We start from the raw sequence: 17,789 nt of genomic DNA on the forward strand, positions 1-17,789 counted from the left end.
GCACCAGTGGGAGAAATGGGAAGTATTAAAACTAAATCCACGCAGACTTCAGTTTTCTCTTTAACCACTCAACATGATTCGGCACTTTATACTGACTGTATGGAAAGACTGACAGGAGAACCGGGAGCTTTTTTCCGGCAGTGAGGAATAATAATAATTCTGTGGTAAGACGCAGTCAGATGTTACATACAAGACAAGCACTGGAGACAGAAGTAGGGATTAGCTTTCATCATGTTGCAGTTTAGCACCTGCATGTAGGGACAGCTCTCCTGGATCAGATAAAAGTTCCATCCAGATCACAGTAATTAGTGATGGATGATAAACAAACACAAGTGCAAGACAGAAGGACAGAAGACATTAAGAAAGAGCAGTGCAAGCACATATAGTTACAACTTGCCCAGAATATTCTCTAGACTGTTGCAAATTTGAACGTCAAGGACTTGCTGAATTACTGTTCATTATAGGAATTTTTCTTCCACTGATTTTTCTAGCTTGTTTTTGAACCCATGCTGACTTCTAGCACCACAGTGTCCTGTGGCAAGCAGTTCTACAGCTCATCTAGATGTTAAATGAAGAAATACCTTCCTCGGTTTGCTATGAAACCTTCCACTAGATATTTCATTGAATATCCCCTAGTTCTTTTGTTAAGTCAGTGAGCAGTTGTTCCTCCTTTACATCCTCTGCCACTCATGACTTTATAAAGACTTCTATCATGTTCTCTCTTGTTCTGCCCTCCTTCATCCCACTAAGGATCCTTGCTCCCCTGAAGTGCAGTTCACTTCCTACCAAGAAACTCACTTGACAGTTTCCAGTGCAGGCTGAAGAGAGAGCTCCAAGATCAGGCATGTGGAGAAGCATTTCAGTCAGAAGGATGCTGGAGAAGGAGCTGACCTACATTTGCATGAATCTTCCTTCATGCTCAGGGGAGCAACAGGCACTTTCACCCACCTGACCTGGGTTAGACGCTCCTCCAGATGAGATCAACTGCCCTTTAGAAGCAATTCTTATAAATAACTGCTTACAAATATCTGCTTCAGAGGTGGCTGTTTACAATGTAAACGGATGCTCTGCTCAAATGAGTCCAGTCAAAGCAACTGTTTCTGATGAAGTCAGAATAAAGTTCTCATCTTTCTTTCTTTTTCTCCTTCCCTTGTCCCAGATAAAAAAAGCCCCGGGTACAGGCCCAAAGCCAAAGCTTCATATCTGAGCCCAAAACATTTAATTTGAAATGAAAAATGTTTGACTTTGCTTTATGCACAGATGCTGTTCTGGTTTCATTTGCATGTTTTTGCTTGAAAAATCTGTCCAAAGTGTGCTAGTTAATTACTATTTAAGGATTTCATTATATGTTGTCTGTCAAATAAATCCCAAGAAATCTTCGTCTCAACATGTACAGGAAGTATTTTCATGTTTATATGTATGCATTTCCTTTAGAAACCACACTAGAACGATTACAGATGGAGTAACTGTAAGCAGAATAGATCAGAGATAATTTATAACTCCATTCAGCAAAGAAGTAGGGCTCAATGCTGCAAAATCATCTGTGCAGTTAGAGCTGGCTTGTTTTTATTTGACAAAACTACTTGTTTATTCCAAGCCACCAGCTCTCCAAGACACTATTTAAGAAACTTTACACGAGTTTATGAATTTCTGTAATGAAGCAGCACAATGTTTTCAGCACTCCAGATAGAAGAATAAATCTATATATAACTAGGACACAGCAACATTTAGGAACAGATTGTGATTACCCTTTCATGGGAAGAAAATTGGATTCAGGAAGCTATTGTCTTTTTCCATCATATACAACCTCATAATAGTCATCTAGAATAACGATGTAATTACTCTCTCCACTCAAAGGCATGGAGGGACAGTCCACCTCAGGCCACAGAAGTATTTCCTACATCTTGGTCAGCCTTGTACTGCTGCATCTCTAGTTGCACCTCATGATTTTGTATAGGCAAAACATATTTATTTTTTCAATTGTTCCTCAATTTTTTTAAAAATAAGCATTTTCTGGATGAGCACATGCTTTCTAGGGTATACTTGTCTGCAGGTCACCAGCACTGAAGACATTGAAGTATACTTTTATTCTGTGTAACAAATGGTTGGTGTGGTGTCTTGAGTGCAGAAACTGTGACAGAGCACTCCTCTTTTGATGGACTTTTTAATTGCTAAACTGCATCTCTTTCTAACCTTATCTCCTCTTATGATTACACTGTGTATCCCACTCAAGAATTAACAAGACAGAAACCTGGGAATAGGTCACATGAAACAGCTAAATTGTTTAACAGGACTTGTCATCTCCTAAAAGCGTGGTTATCACAGCCATGCTTGCATTACAGACATTGCTGGAAAGGCTTTTGTCTGTATTTATTAGAAAAGCTATTAATGTGAATAGATCACATCTGTAAAGCACCTGTCATCCAGAAACTCCCACAAACTTTTGCCTATCTCCTAAATTTGGTAGATGAATACCCACTCAACCTTGTTCTTTCTAAAGAAGAGTGTCTGTCACAGAGTTAATTTAAAGCAGACCTCACTTTCTCCACTGCTATTAAGACAGAGGACCAAAACCACAAGTGCTGTGCAGTTTGGAACAGACCACAGTGGACAGTCCTGCGTCCATAAAGAGTCCCGAGGGATTCTTGGGAAGAGCGTAACTGCTCTGTGGGAGCCATTAAAGTGAATTGAAATCAGACTGAAAGTCCACAGGTCACCAAGAGCCATTAATAACTACAGAAAGATGGACCTCTCAATTATTGTCACACCCTCAGCCAAACGGGGGCAGCTGGGTGCTCCTCTGAGAGAACACAGCCACCCGCTGAGCCACCAGCTGCTGCTGCTCCTGCCTGCCCAGCTGATGGCTGATGGTCCTTTGGCATCTGCACGGTTTTGGGGCTGGGAAAGCTTCAGCAGAGAGGCTTGGGGTGGGAGGGACTCGGATGTGTGAGGAATTGCTCCTCCGCTCGGCAAAGGCCAGGGCTGTGCTGTGCAAGAGGATGCGATGAGGAGACAGCAGATGAGGTAGTGCCGGAGCTGCAGCAGGACCACCCTTGGGGGAGCAGCTCTGCAGCAGGGCAGGGCTTCCAGCGCAGGCCAACTCTGCGGCTATAAAGCCACGACACAGCTAACTGCTGCTGGGACTCTGCCTCTCACACCCTGCTGCCTTTCACTGTTTGAGCAACACCTGCCTGAGCAAATTCTCACCTCCCCCATCTGTTGTTGCACAGTGTAACTATGACTTGAGCTTGACCTGGAAAATTCACACACAGCTCAGCTTAACACCCATATATTCTTGGCAACTGGGATTTAAGTTGTCATTGACTTTTACCGCACTGATATGTATCCTTGGAATTACACTGAAGACTTTGACTTATGTTTTGATGCCTGAAAAACATCAGCTGTCAGATGGTAATGGATCAACCCTGTTAGGAAAAAAAGCACTAAAGAAAGAAATAGTGTTAATTTATAACCACTGTTTTCTCCTACATTGCAACACACACAATTAGTGAATCCAAAAATATCTAGAAGATTTAAAGTACATATCCCCATTTCATGTCTTCTTTTTAATCTAATTATGAACACTGAGAACAGATTTGCCTATTTCTATTGCAAATCTCTAACGAATTGTCATGTATTAGAAAAGTTCCAGTATGTGGGCTGCAAACAAATACAATTCTTGTATTTAAAATAAAAATGTAGTGGGGAAAATAGATAACCATGTATATTTTGATTTTGTGATTTAACTCGCAAGTAAATTTAATTACTGTAATGACATGTGAAAATGTCTTGGAAATCTTATTTTTAAACTTCAGAAGATATTTGATCGAAATTGACCCTGTTAATAGCCTGTTCCAAACAGTAGAGCTGGCTTCTGACTAGCAGCTACCTAGTAATAGGTGAGACCTATAGCAAGAAATGTAATTAGCCAATAGCAATAAGGAACAGAGCAAACAGGCAGCATGAAGCAATTCAGACCACAGGGTAGGTTGAACTTAAAAAAAAAAAAAAAAAAAAATCTTCCACAGACAAGGAAACAGTGGAAGAAAGAGCTGAGTATAGATGATAAGATGGAAAGTTAAAAAAAGAAAAAGAAGAAATAAGAAGGAACAATCTCGTTGCTAAGATTAAAGGCCAGCTGACTAGGGATGTAACTTCTCTGCAAGTAGAATATGAAATGCTAGCTGAATAGCTGAATAGCTGTTTGTTGGCAGACACAGACTGCCATAATACTTTTTTGCAATTCAGAATCAAACAAATGAGGAAGAAGTGCACATGTTGCACATGCACACTATCAAGATGTGAATGGTGGCCTCTACATGGAGCTTGAGCCCTTTGAAGATTCACTCACTGAAGTCATTGCTCCAGGAATGTTTACAAGTGCAATTTTCCAGAAAAACAGATCCAGCATTTAAACCACAGTCCTGGGTCTCACGTAGACTATTGCATGTGGTTACTAACTAATCACCCCCTTTATTTAAAGCACTGCATAGTTCTACTTGCATCCCTTTTTTTTCTTGCCCCTGATTCTTCTTCCTCTTCTCTGTCTCCTGTTTTACATGCTTTTCCTCTTCTGGGCTTTATCAGACAGTTTTCCACTAGGGAAGGTCAGAGGTCCTCTGCTTGGACTCACCTGGAGGCCCTGAGAAGGACTTGGAGGGTGAGCCAGGAGGGCTATTCATTTGCGGTGGTGGTTGATTTTAAAGTATCTTCATGGTTACTATTCACTGCAAAAAGATGTTTGTGATCTAGTGGCCCAGTAACAATGTTATGCACACAAACTGCCACACAAAACCTGCCGCCTGGTGAACACTGACAAGTCTGTAGGATTTTTGTGGAAAATATCTTTAAAGCAAGATTTTCCTCCAAGTTGTCTTCTACTCCGACATGTATCCCCAAACTGGCTCTGTAGTTCGAAATCACAGGTCCCAAAGCACCTATGAAAAATAAGAGCTCCTGTGTATGGTTTGTTGGTCTCTGGGCTCCATCTCATGCTTCAGTCTGTTTAACTGGCATGAGTCTAAGGGTCCTTCCCTCCGTCCATAGCCAAATAAATTACCTTCCACACATGTAGAATAACACAAAGAATGGCTCTTCCAACCTTATCAAAGAATATTCTTCCTCTGCTCAAAGGAATCATCCATCAAAAATGAAAGATCTAACTCTGCACTTCTCAAATAAGTCTCCAATTGCTTTGAGAAAGGGAAAGCAAACAAAACTGTTGACTGTTTAATTACAGGCTGCTTAGTTGAGGTCATGTCCACAGAGGGAATATATCTGCATTTTTTAAAAAAGCAACTTATTAACCATTGTGGATAAATGTATGTTAGGTAAGATCTTTTGAAACGATTTTATAAAGCACATAAAGATCTAAATCCCACTTTGAAGAAAGATTTACGGCTTTACGTTTTATCCCCACTGGCAGCATGACTGGAGATGAAACTTCCATTGATTGGCTTCAGTGAGAGTTAAAAATAAACAGAATGAAATCCCCTGGCTGTCTAAGAGCACAACAGAACTGCTACTGCTCTGGAGAACAAATGTCTTACTTTGGGTTATCTTTTGCACCTGTACACTGGCAATTTTTCCAAATTGGATGAACATTTTCATGGCACTGCTGTGACAGTTTAAATTGGTGTGGAAAATTAATCTTCATCCATGGTGCATTTGAGTAGCTAGCAGGAAAAAGCAACCCCAGGTTGGGAAAGTGGAAAAACAATCCTCAGGTTACTATGGTTCACTGCAGGGGAGCCACATTACTGCCATGCCAAAATCTCCTACAGATACCTCCATAAACTAGGGGAGAGAAGTATTGGGAAAACACTTAGAGCAGGGAGATCCATATTCCTAAGAGACTCTGCTGTGACTAAGGTATGCAGCTGGATCCGCAGGTCCTGGAGCATATGTCGGTCATGTCTTCCCACCATCTGGGGTCAGGTCATTCCCCTGCCCAGCCCCAGCTGGTTCCCCCATGCCATAACAATCTGTCCATGGAGCCAAGCCACGTACATTCATGTGGTGTCAAACTTTGATCAAAGGTCACAGAAGGAGGACCTCTCACCTAACAGGGGCAGCAGGAAAATCCTGTTCACAGTCCGCAATGGAAGGACGTCTGTAAGTTCCAGATGGCACAATTGCAAAAATGATGGCTTAAACCACTTACACTGAGTGACAAAAATCAGATTATCTCAGAGCCAATAACAGGTTAGTTACAGTTCAGATCTATGAGCATTATATTTATAAGAATCAGTTTGACTGGGGAGAACTAACTGGAAATTTTTGTGCTGGGAACACCAGAGCAAACACATAGCACAAAGCAATTCAGACTATTATGTGTGTATGTGTGTATATATATACATATATATATATGTATATATGGAATGATGAATTTTAAGACAAATTCCTTCTATAAACAAAGAAGCATCCAGCACTGGGGCTTCCAACATATGAAGAACATGGATCTGTTGAAGCAAGTCTAGATAAGTGCCGCAAAGATGACCAGAGGGCTGGAACACCTCTGCTGTGTCAACTTGGAGAAGCAAAGGCTCCAGGGAGACTTGATAGCACTGTCCAGTATCTAAATAGGGTCTACAAGAAAGCTGGAGAGGGACTTTCGCAAGAGCATCTAGTGACAGGACGAAGGGGAATGGCTTTAAATTGAAGGAGGGCAGGTTTAGATTAGAGACATCAGAAAGAAATTCTTTACTGTGAGAGTGGTGAGGCGCTGGCACAGGCTGCCTAGAGAACCTGTCGACACTCCATCCCTAGAAGTGTTCAAGGCCAGGTTGAATGAGGCTTGGAGCAACCTGGTCTACTGGAAGGTGTCCCTGCCCATGGTGGGGGGGTTGGAACTAAATGATCTTGAAGCCCCTTCCAATCCAAACCATTCTGTGATTCTATGACATTTAAAACTTTTACTTTAGGTTGCAGCAATTATGCCCAGTCTCATATTTAAGCTTAGATTTTCACTTGCATTTGTACAAATTCTTTTAGCTAATGTTGTTGATAAATATATATAAAAAATATCCCTGAAGATGAGAGCATACCCTGCAGATATGACCTGTTGGAATTCAGTTAGCAGGTTTGATTCTACAAATAACATATTTATTTCAAAGAAGAGGGCAGAGATTGACTCACATTTTTAAAGAAACCTGTAGTTTATGATTTAAAGGCATGTTGGCATGAAGAAGCCCTGCTGAAAGAAGTTTCCCAGAATTCATAAAAATTAAAAAAACATCATTTTAATGCAGAAGTAGACTTCAGTGTTGGTGGAATATTATACATTTCAACAGACAGCAGTGACCTATCACAGCATTTCAAATTTTCATAAGGTTTCCTCATGAGTCCTAAACTCTCAAAGGTTCTTGGCACTCAACTTTCAGTCTTATTCTTCCAGTCCTCATTTTGAAACCATTTTTTATCCAATTGTATTGAGCTTACTTTTTTACAGTCACATGAAGAGAGGTTTTTGTTGCTGTTTCTCAATGTAGACAAAAAAATTAATCTTGTTGAGTCTGTGATTTTGGGGGGTGAAGGAAGGGAAGAAAATCTTCTGATTCACAGTGGAGAAGGATGAGGATTATCCCTACATACTGTTGTTCCTCGCTGAAGCTCAGCAAAGAGCAGAAGAAAGAAAGAGGCTGCTCAGGAGCACATCAGCTCCTCCAATCACGTCACTAATTGCACTGTGCTGGTGCATGTCCATGGAGCTTGTCAGGGAAGGATGTGCAAGAGATGGACACAGACTCTGTCACCTAGGGATGAAGGAGCTCATCCTGACTAGAAAGAAGCAGTCAGACATGCATTTGAATAAAGCTTGTCTCCACCCTCAATAAATAATTCAAAACCCAGGCTGTTCATGACTCTCCTCCCACCTCCCTGGCTGGACCTGGGGAACTCTTCCCAGCAGCATTGCTCCTGAGTCTTTCTGTACTCACAAACGAGAGTTTTTGGGTGATATTCTTGGTTAGCTGATAAATTCCCAAACAGCTCTTTCTACAGGACCTGATCTAATATCATCTGATTGAACTGAGAAAGATGCATCATACCTGAAAGCAACGGATTCCGACCTTTTTCAAATCAAGGAGATGTAAATATTGGGGAAGGAAGAGGAGTCCAATGGTCAAGGCACTAAATAGGAATGCACAGCCTTTCTCAGAACCTTCTTCTGTATAGCTGTCTTGTAAGATCCAGGTAAGCAAAATTAAATTAAACACTCAGTGCGACAATATGTCATCTGTGAAAAGGATAAAAGGGCTTCCTTTCCTCACAGAAACACTCACAAGTGCTTTAAAGATGAGGAGGCAGCTCAGAGCACTTTGGTAATTACTAAATACAAAAGTAATGAGAAGAGTCTTGGTAACCAGGCATGTCTAAAAACCAGTCTTTTGCTTTATAAAGGAAGCAGTGAAGCAGATGGTTTTAATGTAACTTTTAAAAAGTAAGTGTAGTTTCCCAGATAATCCAGCAGGCACTCTCCCACTATCGAGCCTGCCAGTTCCGTGGGTTGTAGAGTGAACAATGTTTGAAGCTGAGTTACAACTACCCACAGGCTGAAATAAAGAGCTATCAAAATTATTGCACATAAAACTCCTCGTTTTACTCAAAGTAGATTCCAGTAAAGAAAGTAATAATACATCTTAGCTTTCAATAAACTGTATTTTTATACTTAAATGTCCTGGTTGCCAGCTCTGATCATGGTCTGTAAAACTTCTTACGTTTTTCTTAAAGCTTCAGGTATTGAAGACAAATAACTATGCAGGAGTTACAACTTTCATGTAAAAGCAGTGATAGTTTTCTAAGTCCTTGTGGCTGCACAGGAATCACTCATTCCAATGGTTTACAGTTGATGGCCTAATATTAGTTTGTGGAGACCACCCACAAACAGAAAAACCTGAGGAAGGCAATCCTGAGATTTTACCCAGATGATCCAAAGGATCAAGTTCATGCTGCTCTCATTCTGTTATGTAAGTGATGTAAAGACCCTTTTTCCATGAGCCAGTGGAGTCACCCTGGGGACTGATCTGGCACAGTGCCGTCAGAGTGTAGCTTGGGTGGAACTGAGTGGCTCCATGGTGATACCACTGCAAACAGAACTGGCTCTTTTCTAGAGACCTTTCTTCCTGTATTCCCTCAGTGCCTTCTGCAAAAAGCAAGACATTGCTTACCAGTCATGTCCTGCACATAGGAATGTCAGCACTAAACTACTGTAAAGTGAACTGATACCTTCCATTCTTTGAGATTAAAATCTGTTTATTAATTTCTCTCCCATCAATCTTTGTTTCGTTCTGTCTCCTCACCAAACAAACCCCCATCATGTGCTGGGAAATAAATCACTGAACTTTTGTTGCCTTTTAGCTCCTCTCTGTGAGTTTGTAAAGCACTACACCAGCTGTTGAGCATCCTAAATCACAGTTTCTACAAATAAATCCAAGTTTCACAGCAGGTGCAGATCTTGAATCCTAATCATTCCCCCCACTGTCCAGATCATCACATAGCTGGAGAGATCAGACCTGAGGGTAGTTCCTGGGGCCATAAGATAAACTGTAGTTTATGATTAACGCAGATTCTTTAACAGATTATGTGCATAAAATAAACTTGGTATTTTAACAATAGATGTGATTTGCAACCATTTCACACCAGTCTGTTGAATCTCAAGTCCAAACATCACCAATAGACGAGGACTCTTAAAGGAATTAAGGTGCTTAACGAAAGAGTCAGAAATTAATAAAAAATAAAGCCATTAAATGCATAACATTAGACAGATGTTTGCAATGTAACATCCTTACCGCAGTGTCGTTGGTGGTAATGTACACCAACACATCTGAGTTGTTTCTGCCATTAATGTATCGGTAGCAGTTCCACACACAGCTTATCAAGTAACCCTGCAAAGAAAAGGGATTTATTATTCTGTGCAGAAAATAAACCATAGACTTCTTCTCTTAAAGCATTTCCATTCTTTATAAATATAAATATCAGCTTGGTAGAAGCATGGGACAGTCACTTTTCTGGTTGCAGTGACAATGAGAATGTGGAGGGGCTCTGTGAGTAATTCAACACCGCTCCTTATACTGATAGAATCGGACTTCTTTGGTCTTGAGAAGAGAAGACACTGGGGAGACCTTACTGTGGCCTTTCAATATATAAAGGGAGCTTATAAGAAAGATGAGGAAAGTCATTTTACCAAGGCCTATAGTGACAGGACAAGAGGCGATGGTTTAAAACTGAAAGAGGATAGATTTAGATAGGACATAAGGAAGAAAGTTTTTACAGTGAGACTGGTGAGACACTGGAACAGCTTGCCCAGAGAAACTGTGGATGCTCCATCCCTGGAACTGTTCAAGGTCAGGTTGGATGAGGCGGTCTCTGTTCATGACAAGGGGGAGTTGGACTAGAAAAACTAAAAGTTCCCTTCCAATCCAAACCATTCTGTGATTATATGATTCTGTGATTGTGGATACTACAAGCATGCTGGGGACTGAAGAATCATGAAATTACAGGAAAGCTTCCTTGTCCTGTGAGTGGCAAGCCTGGACATTGACTGTGTGAATATACTATATATCACCTGCATTATTTCAATACTCTGTTTCGCTTAATCTGACATCAAATCTACGTATTCCATGTGACTGGAATGGTCTGGAGTCTTGCTATTCTTGCCTGACTGGAGAAAATTGCCCATGTAAAAGTTTTCATTGACATCTGAAATGATTTCTGACATTTTAAACATTATTATAAATATTTTTTTAGTGCAAAGCAAAAAAACCTGTGTTTGCAGCAATAAACCTACTGCAAGATCACACAACTTCACTGCTTTTGTTCTTGGAGCTCGCTATGCTCTGGGTAGGGCTGCTGTTGTCTCCACCTTTTTTTTTTAACTGGTTGGGCAAAGTGTTCACATCCATCATCTCCTTCACCAGCATGAAATGGTCCAGTTTGGGCAGCAGAGATGAGCAAAGTGACTGGAAGGAAGACAGAAGGCAGAAAGGCGTGCAGGAGCAGGAGTCAGATCTGCAGCATGCTAGTAACAAGGTTGGTGGGACTAAGCAGTCTCCTCTGGAGCTTTGTGCTTCCCATGTGATTACACATGACAGTGATAAGGAGAACTATGTGTTTTGATAGTGCCCAACTTGTATTTTCACTTAGTAGGTTCTGCACAGCAATTCTTTCACTAAACTAGCACGTTCAAATTAAACTGCCCGTGTTGACTCCATTTGCATGTGTCTCTCACTGAGTGAGTCATAATTTTGTGACTCAACTTGCGCTGATGACCTTCCAAAAGCCTCTTATCCCTTTGAGCCCTGTACTTCCTCCATATCCACAACTGACACACATGAGCTGTGTTTTTCAGGATGCCACATGACTCACTGATGGCATGCTTGCAGATCAGGAAGAGTTTTTTCCACCAGGGTGGAGCTGGCTAAAATCTGGTAAATGTGCTACCTCTTTTTTTACAGCATCTTACAGACCCTGGATGACTTAGAGGCGTTGCAGACTTTGACAATACTTTTGACCACCAAACTGGGGGAGCAAAAGGCTTCTGGAGTGAGCTAAGTCCCAAGGGAATATTAGACAGGCTCTACAGCCCGAGCTGTGGGCTATGCAAACCTGCCCCAAACTACTGAAACAAGTAAAGGCACGTACATGAAGAACTGGATCTTTTCCAGATTTAAGTAAAATGTCATTGTTAATTATAAGTGGTAATAAATAGTTCAGTAGCTTTCAATGCTCAGATACTATAGGCTGAGAACGGTATAAGAGCCAATACAGAACAGAGTCTGAATATAGTACACTTCTGTGGGGACACAACCTCTCTTTATAAGAAACCCTTTATATTAAGCCTACCTATTTGCAAACCTATTTCTATCCTCCTGGCAAAATCCAAATTGAGGGAAGCCCTGTTTCAGATAATACAATCCTATCTGGGAGAAGCTAGTGGGAGATTCATTTTCGAATGCTCCCATTCTATTATGTGCGGTGAATAAAACACATTTAACCCCACAATTAACCTCTACAGCTCTCCCAGCTCCAAACCCTAGCTCTAATCAGCCCTGCTCCTATGTGCATGGGCTGTTTTTCAGTGGTGAGGTTTGTTTCAGCCTTTGAATTAAAGAGGTCATCAGCCAGCATACACCAAGTAATTGGCCACGAGACACTGACCCACATATGGTTGAGAGTGGCAGCAGTTCAGAGCATGTCCTTGTCCAAGTGCTTTGGACATGTGCTGCTGGCCTGTGAATCGTGAGTCATGGAAACCTGTTTTCTTCAACCTGTAACCTTATTTAAACTTGTTCCTAATAATTGTTTTCTACCAATGCTGCTGCACTGTTAAATGGGATTCCTGATTCAGTTACCAATTTTCTCTCCTGAAAAACCTGGCTAAGGTTTCAAATACTGCTTTAAATGTGTGGCTGACCACTCAGTATATAAATATGTCGACTTTTACCTCAGGAGACCAATGTTCACATTTGAAATTGGCCCTGCATAAAAGGCCTTAAATCCCTCAGCCTAATCCACCCTTAGTGGTACTCCAGCACAGGCTGCTGACAGACACCTTTTGGGGAGACAGCCCCAAGTAGCCACCACGTGAAAGGATAGGTGCACAAGAAGGGCTGAATGTGGGAAGAGGCACTGCACCTACTCCTACCAGCTTTCAGTCTTCCCCTTTGCATGGCAGAAAATTACTTGAGCCCCTATGGAACTGAAACCCACAAAACTTTGTAATCCTTCCTCTTGCTGTTGCAATTGCACACACACTTAAGCAGCACAACAACAGTAATGTACTGCAGGCTTCTGCTCATCAGACACATGATGGACTGGCTGACTGACCATCATCTCTGTGGAAATTAAGAGGTTGCTATATTGTGCTGTTTCTTGTAACACAGCAAGGAAAAGTCTGTGCTGATCTGGGTCACAGAAGCCCTCTGGGCAGCCCCCTCACTGGCAGCAAGTGCAGGGTGAATGCCACAGACCCGACACAGGCCCCTCGGGTTAGGAGACGCCTGCACTGCATCCCATTTTATTCCACAGCTGCTTTGAATTTTCTATTTACAGAGCTGGGATGGGCTTCAGTAACTGGTGAAAATGAGATAAAGATTTATACACAAAATGAAATTTATATGAAGATTTCAGAGGGATGCTAATGGCAGACTAGTTGATCACATGTATTTCCCATGTTGGTACTAGAGAAGGAGAAACAATGGGTTGATGTGCTGATGAAATTGGAATTAAATTCATCTTCTCAGCACACTAGAATGTGTATCTTGTGAGTATAAAAAACCTGTGCAAGAACCACTGCTTAGAACAGCAAAGAAGTGCTGTAATTGGAAAGAATTAATGATACCAAAACAAACCATTGGCCTGCAACACTTGAAATGGCACCTTATAGGGGCTAGTACATCACCTGTCCCCTAACAGTCACACATACTGGGTTTATGCAATTTAAAGCAAATGACCCCTACTTTAGAAATGCTTCTCCCAAAACTACCTTGCCACCAGCAGTCCCAGTGCTGGGACCAGTCCTAGGCTTTTTTGGAACAGATGGCAACCTCATGGCTCCTTGTTGGCTGTTCCCGGGAGTGTGGGGCTGTGTTCAGGGTCCCATGATCACAGGAAGGTAGCAGACACCGGGGTGATGTGTTGCGGGTCAGGGTTCCCCCTGCCAGAAGGCATCCCCCTGGGCTGAGATACCAGATCTCTCAGGGAGAGCACAGAACTTCATTCCATATACCCTTTCCTGTCTGCTGGGGACACCAGGACATGCAGAGTGGTCTCATCTCCAGGCTCAACACCTTGTATGTGTATCTTATAGGCATATTATGGAGACCAGGGTTAATACTGAGTTTGCTGAAGACCAGCCTGTCTCACTGAACTAGAATACCTTTTGGCTGCCCCACTGGCAATTACCTCTTCCTATCTACTTTTCAGAAAGAGAAAGGCCAGAGAACAAAAGAAAAGGCCATACTCTGAAGCTGCAGAGTGCTCAAGGAAGCCTGGGGGAAAGGTTTATTTGGTTGTGTCTGTGCTCACCTCAGCTCATTTGGGCCTGGGAGGCTTCCCCATGGTGGGGAGATTGAAACCTCAACCATTCTGTCTCAGCAGCTGGGGCTGGCCAGAGGAAACCGAGGCCATGCTCTCCAAACCAGCTGCAGAGGAGGGCGTGATTCAAAAGCCACTGTGTTGGCTATGTGCCATTTGAAGTCCTGCATACATACATAAAATACATTTGTGCTGTTGGATGTCCTTCCCTGGCCAAATAGGAAACACCTATGTTTTGTGGCATGCAACTCTGGTTCAGTTTCTAGACAAAGACAGTGAATGGAATAACACATTTTGGTCTACTCTGAAAAGGATTCCATGTGAAACTGCCTGAAATATCCATTAACTGCTTCAGATCCAAGTAAATCCTAACCACTAAAAAGATAAATGCTTGTATGTGGTTAGCTGGCTCACTTTCTTACCACCGTCTCTCGTCCCCTTCCCTTTTCACAATCTCATGACTGCAAAACACAAACCTAACATCTAACACTGCATAATCTTGCCTTCTGCTCAGTAAAGTTTTCCTGTGCATGTAGCTTCATCGAAAACAAAAGAGTCATAATGCCAAATGTTTCTGAGGAATTATGTGATTCTGGTTCATATTTCCCACTAGCTGAATGCAGCTTTCTCTACTGTAGCTTTTCCTAGGTCACAATGTTTTGGTTCCTCTCCCTGTTTCTAGTTGAACTCCAGAGGGAGAGGGAGCTCAGGCATATTTTTTATGCACCTTTTCAGTACATAAACGTGGTACCATCTGCTAAGTCTATCAGTGATAAACTGTGAAGCATCTGCGTGTGTCCAGCTTTCTTTTCATGGAGCAGATTCCATAAATCTGCATAACAGCTCTTCTGGAAACATAAAAAATTCAAATGAAAATGCTAACTGGAATTTAGCATGTGTTTCTGTGTGAGTCATGTTTTTTGTGACTAATTTATATGATAATATGTTGCTAGAATGAGCATTATATGAGCCACATATACTCTTGGAAAAAACACGTGTTAGCCACTATAAAACCAAATGAGACTTTTGCACAATTAATTTCTTACATGTCTTTTCTCTTTAGTAAATATTTTTGCCATGCCAATTTTAGTTGCCTATTTTTTATAAGCTTAATGTAATAAACTTTTAATTACATATTTCTTAAATGTGCAAATAAAATCAATGTATGGTTGTGAACATATAAGGCCAGAAGACTAAATTGTATTGTTAAATCACAGAAGAAAAGTGAGTATCACTTCCAAGAGCACCTTAATATACCCTATCTGTTGGTTTTTTCCCCCAGTTTTGAAGTAGCTTCAATAACCTTATCTATCTCTTTTGCCACAATAACTTCCCCTGCTCATGTTGTCAAATGTGTTGTCTGGAACCAACATCTCTGGTGTCATTGTGACTTTTTGGAATTTCTCTAATTTAATACTTAATTGCTCTGCAGAGAAAGAGCAAGACTATTCTGAAATAAAATCCCATAAGAGAAATACAAGAATGGCAGCACTGTGCCGTGAGAAACTTGCAGAAGGGTGCAAGAAGAGGCAAACACACAGGCATGCTTTACAAGAGGTCCAAGGCTCAGGGCACTAACGGAGCCACAGGTGGTTGCTTTTTCTACATTGATTTGTCTGATCTTATTCTGAGCTCCTTTGGGACTTCTGACCCACACAGCCAGAGGGGGCCGACCGTGCTGGACCATGAGCCCGGGCGTGGTGGTTTCACATGGGCCCTTTCCAGCTCCGCTGAGTGATGCTACATCTCCCCTTCTCCTGGTACCTGCCACCTCCAGCCCTCTCACCCAAGGTTTGCTAACAGCAAATAAATCCTCACTCCCTGTGCCCTTCTGCTGCCTGGTCTGACAGTTCTTTACGTTGTTCCTCCCAGGAGGGATTCCTTGGAACTATTTACCTGCTCTACAAAATATTTTCTGAGATAGGGCACCAGAAGGGAATGCTTGCTTCCAGAGACGGTAGGCATCAAAACTGGCAAAGAAATTAAACAATTTATATTTTTGGGTTTTCTATTCCTTTCTTAATACTCTTAGCATTTGATTTACTTGTTTGACCAGAAATAAGCAGTAAGCTAATACTTTCACAGGTCTATCTATTACTGCTACAAGACCCCTTTTTCAGGTGGTCATGCTTACTTCAGACTCTACTGCAGTGTCTGTGAAACAAGAGTGTGCTTCCTCTGTGCCCACTACCTAGAATTTGACACCACTGAGTTTCTCTACCATTTCATTATGTAGTCACTCCATGCCATGAGATCCTTCTGCAAAGATTTCCTGGGTGATTGTTTTCTCTATTTTGAATGACATTGCAAAAACAATGTTATTGTTAGATTTCCTTCCCCTTCCCAGATCTTTAATGAATGTACCAAGTGGCATGGGTCTCAATATTGGAAAGACTGATAATTTATCCTTATTCTCTATTTTCTAGCTACAGTCTGAGATGACCTTTCCTCTTCTCCCTCCATATCTAAGGGTGTTTTTTAAAACCTTTGATGAGAGATTCTGCCAAACACCTTTTGAAAAACCAAGAAGCCTCTATCAACAAGTTCTCCCTTGTCCACTGGATGACCCACTCCTTCAAAGGATTCACAAGTCGTGAGTTCCTCCTACAAGCATCACACTTCCCTATTGTGGCCTGCATGTTCTTGTATAAGATTTTCTGCTTTTCTTCCATGATGTCTATCACTGGTTTGTATACCTGTCAGGCTGCCTGGGCTGTAGGTCCCTGGATGTTTCTAAAGACAGACCTCCCAGCAAGGGACATTCTACCCATGACCAGAATTAGACTTTGTACACAGTAATGCACTTACCTTAAAAGCCAGAATGATACTTATGAAAAGGAGGATAATCACAACCAGACACGTAGGGTTCACAGACATAATCTCTTCCTTGTAGGGAAAATTGTTGGGCTGCATAAGCAAAAATAAGCAAAACACTGTGAGTTAATCTCACGAGTCATTTAAGAGCCATTCAATTAGTGTACTCTATAATTAACAACTTACAAAGCTTTCTATGATCTACTAAATCGGGAGCTCTGCACCAACAACCAGTTTCAATAAGTTTGGCTGGAACAGGCATTGTGAAGACTCAGCTGTCAAAGGTTCCCTGGAGGTCTGAGGGATTTGCTTTTTGCTTTGGATGTGGTGTGGGCTCTCTTTTCCTCAGTGCTCACTGGGTTTGCATCTGACACAAACAAGCAAAGGACTGGGAGCTTTGCAGCAGGAAAGTGCCATCTTGGGAAACAGCAGGCAAGTCCTGTACTTACTGAGTAACCATTATAATGGCACTGGTTGCCAAAGACCAATGGCAGCTCCTTCCACAAAGTCAAAGTAGGAAAAACTGGACAGAATAATCCTTTCACCTAAATATTTGAAGACGTTTCAAAACACATTGAGTCTATTCTTTTCCATTTTATTTTGGCTAAATTTGGACTACTTCTCCAGGAGTACTTGTTAATACTGCTATCTGAGTGCATGTCCCATGGAGACCCGGGTCCTCCAGGGGAGCCACATCATGATTTCGAATTGAAATGTGCTCCAGGTCCTTCTGCTACCTTATACATGAAATGGAGGTGACAAAATTAATCTTCTTGTTTAGCACATGCTCTACTGATTTACAGTTGTGAAACACTTTAGGATCACTGGCTGAAAAACAGCCTATAAAAAACGTTTTACTGTATTTATTGCTTAAAGAAAACGCACCCTTTAAAATTAATGTTCCAAATAGTTTTGAAATACTGCAAGGCACAAGTTCCCGT

At 41.6% G+C, this 17,789-nt stretch overlaps 1 protein-coding gene across 1 annotated transcript in view; it reads right to left on the reverse strand.

Annotated features, from left to right (window-relative positions):
• Positions 1-17,789, reverse strand: part of LAPTM4B (lysosomal protein transmembrane 4 beta) — a 59,514-nt gene that overhangs the window by 10,483 nt on the left and 31,242 nt on the right. Inside the window, exons 5-6 of the mRNA XM_027717561.2 lie at positions 16,843-16,941; positions 9,789-9,884 (exon numbers count right to left, since the gene is read on the reverse strand). Of these exons, the coding sequence (XP_027573362.1) occupies positions 9,789-9,884; positions 16,843-16,941 (195 nt within the window). The remainder of the gene's footprint in view (positions 1-9,788; positions 9,885-16,842; positions 16,942-17,789) is intronic.

The sequence above is a fragment of the Pipra filicauda genome, unplaced genomic scaffold, assembly GCF_003945595.2.
Source record: "Pipra filicauda isolate LSUMZ 115617 unplaced genomic scaffold, ASM394559v2 scaffold110_size2237424_pilon, whole genome shotgun sequence".
Classification (NCBI taxonomy): domain Eukaryota; kingdom Metazoa; phylum Chordata; class Aves; order Passeriformes; family Pipridae; genus Pipra; species Pipra filicauda.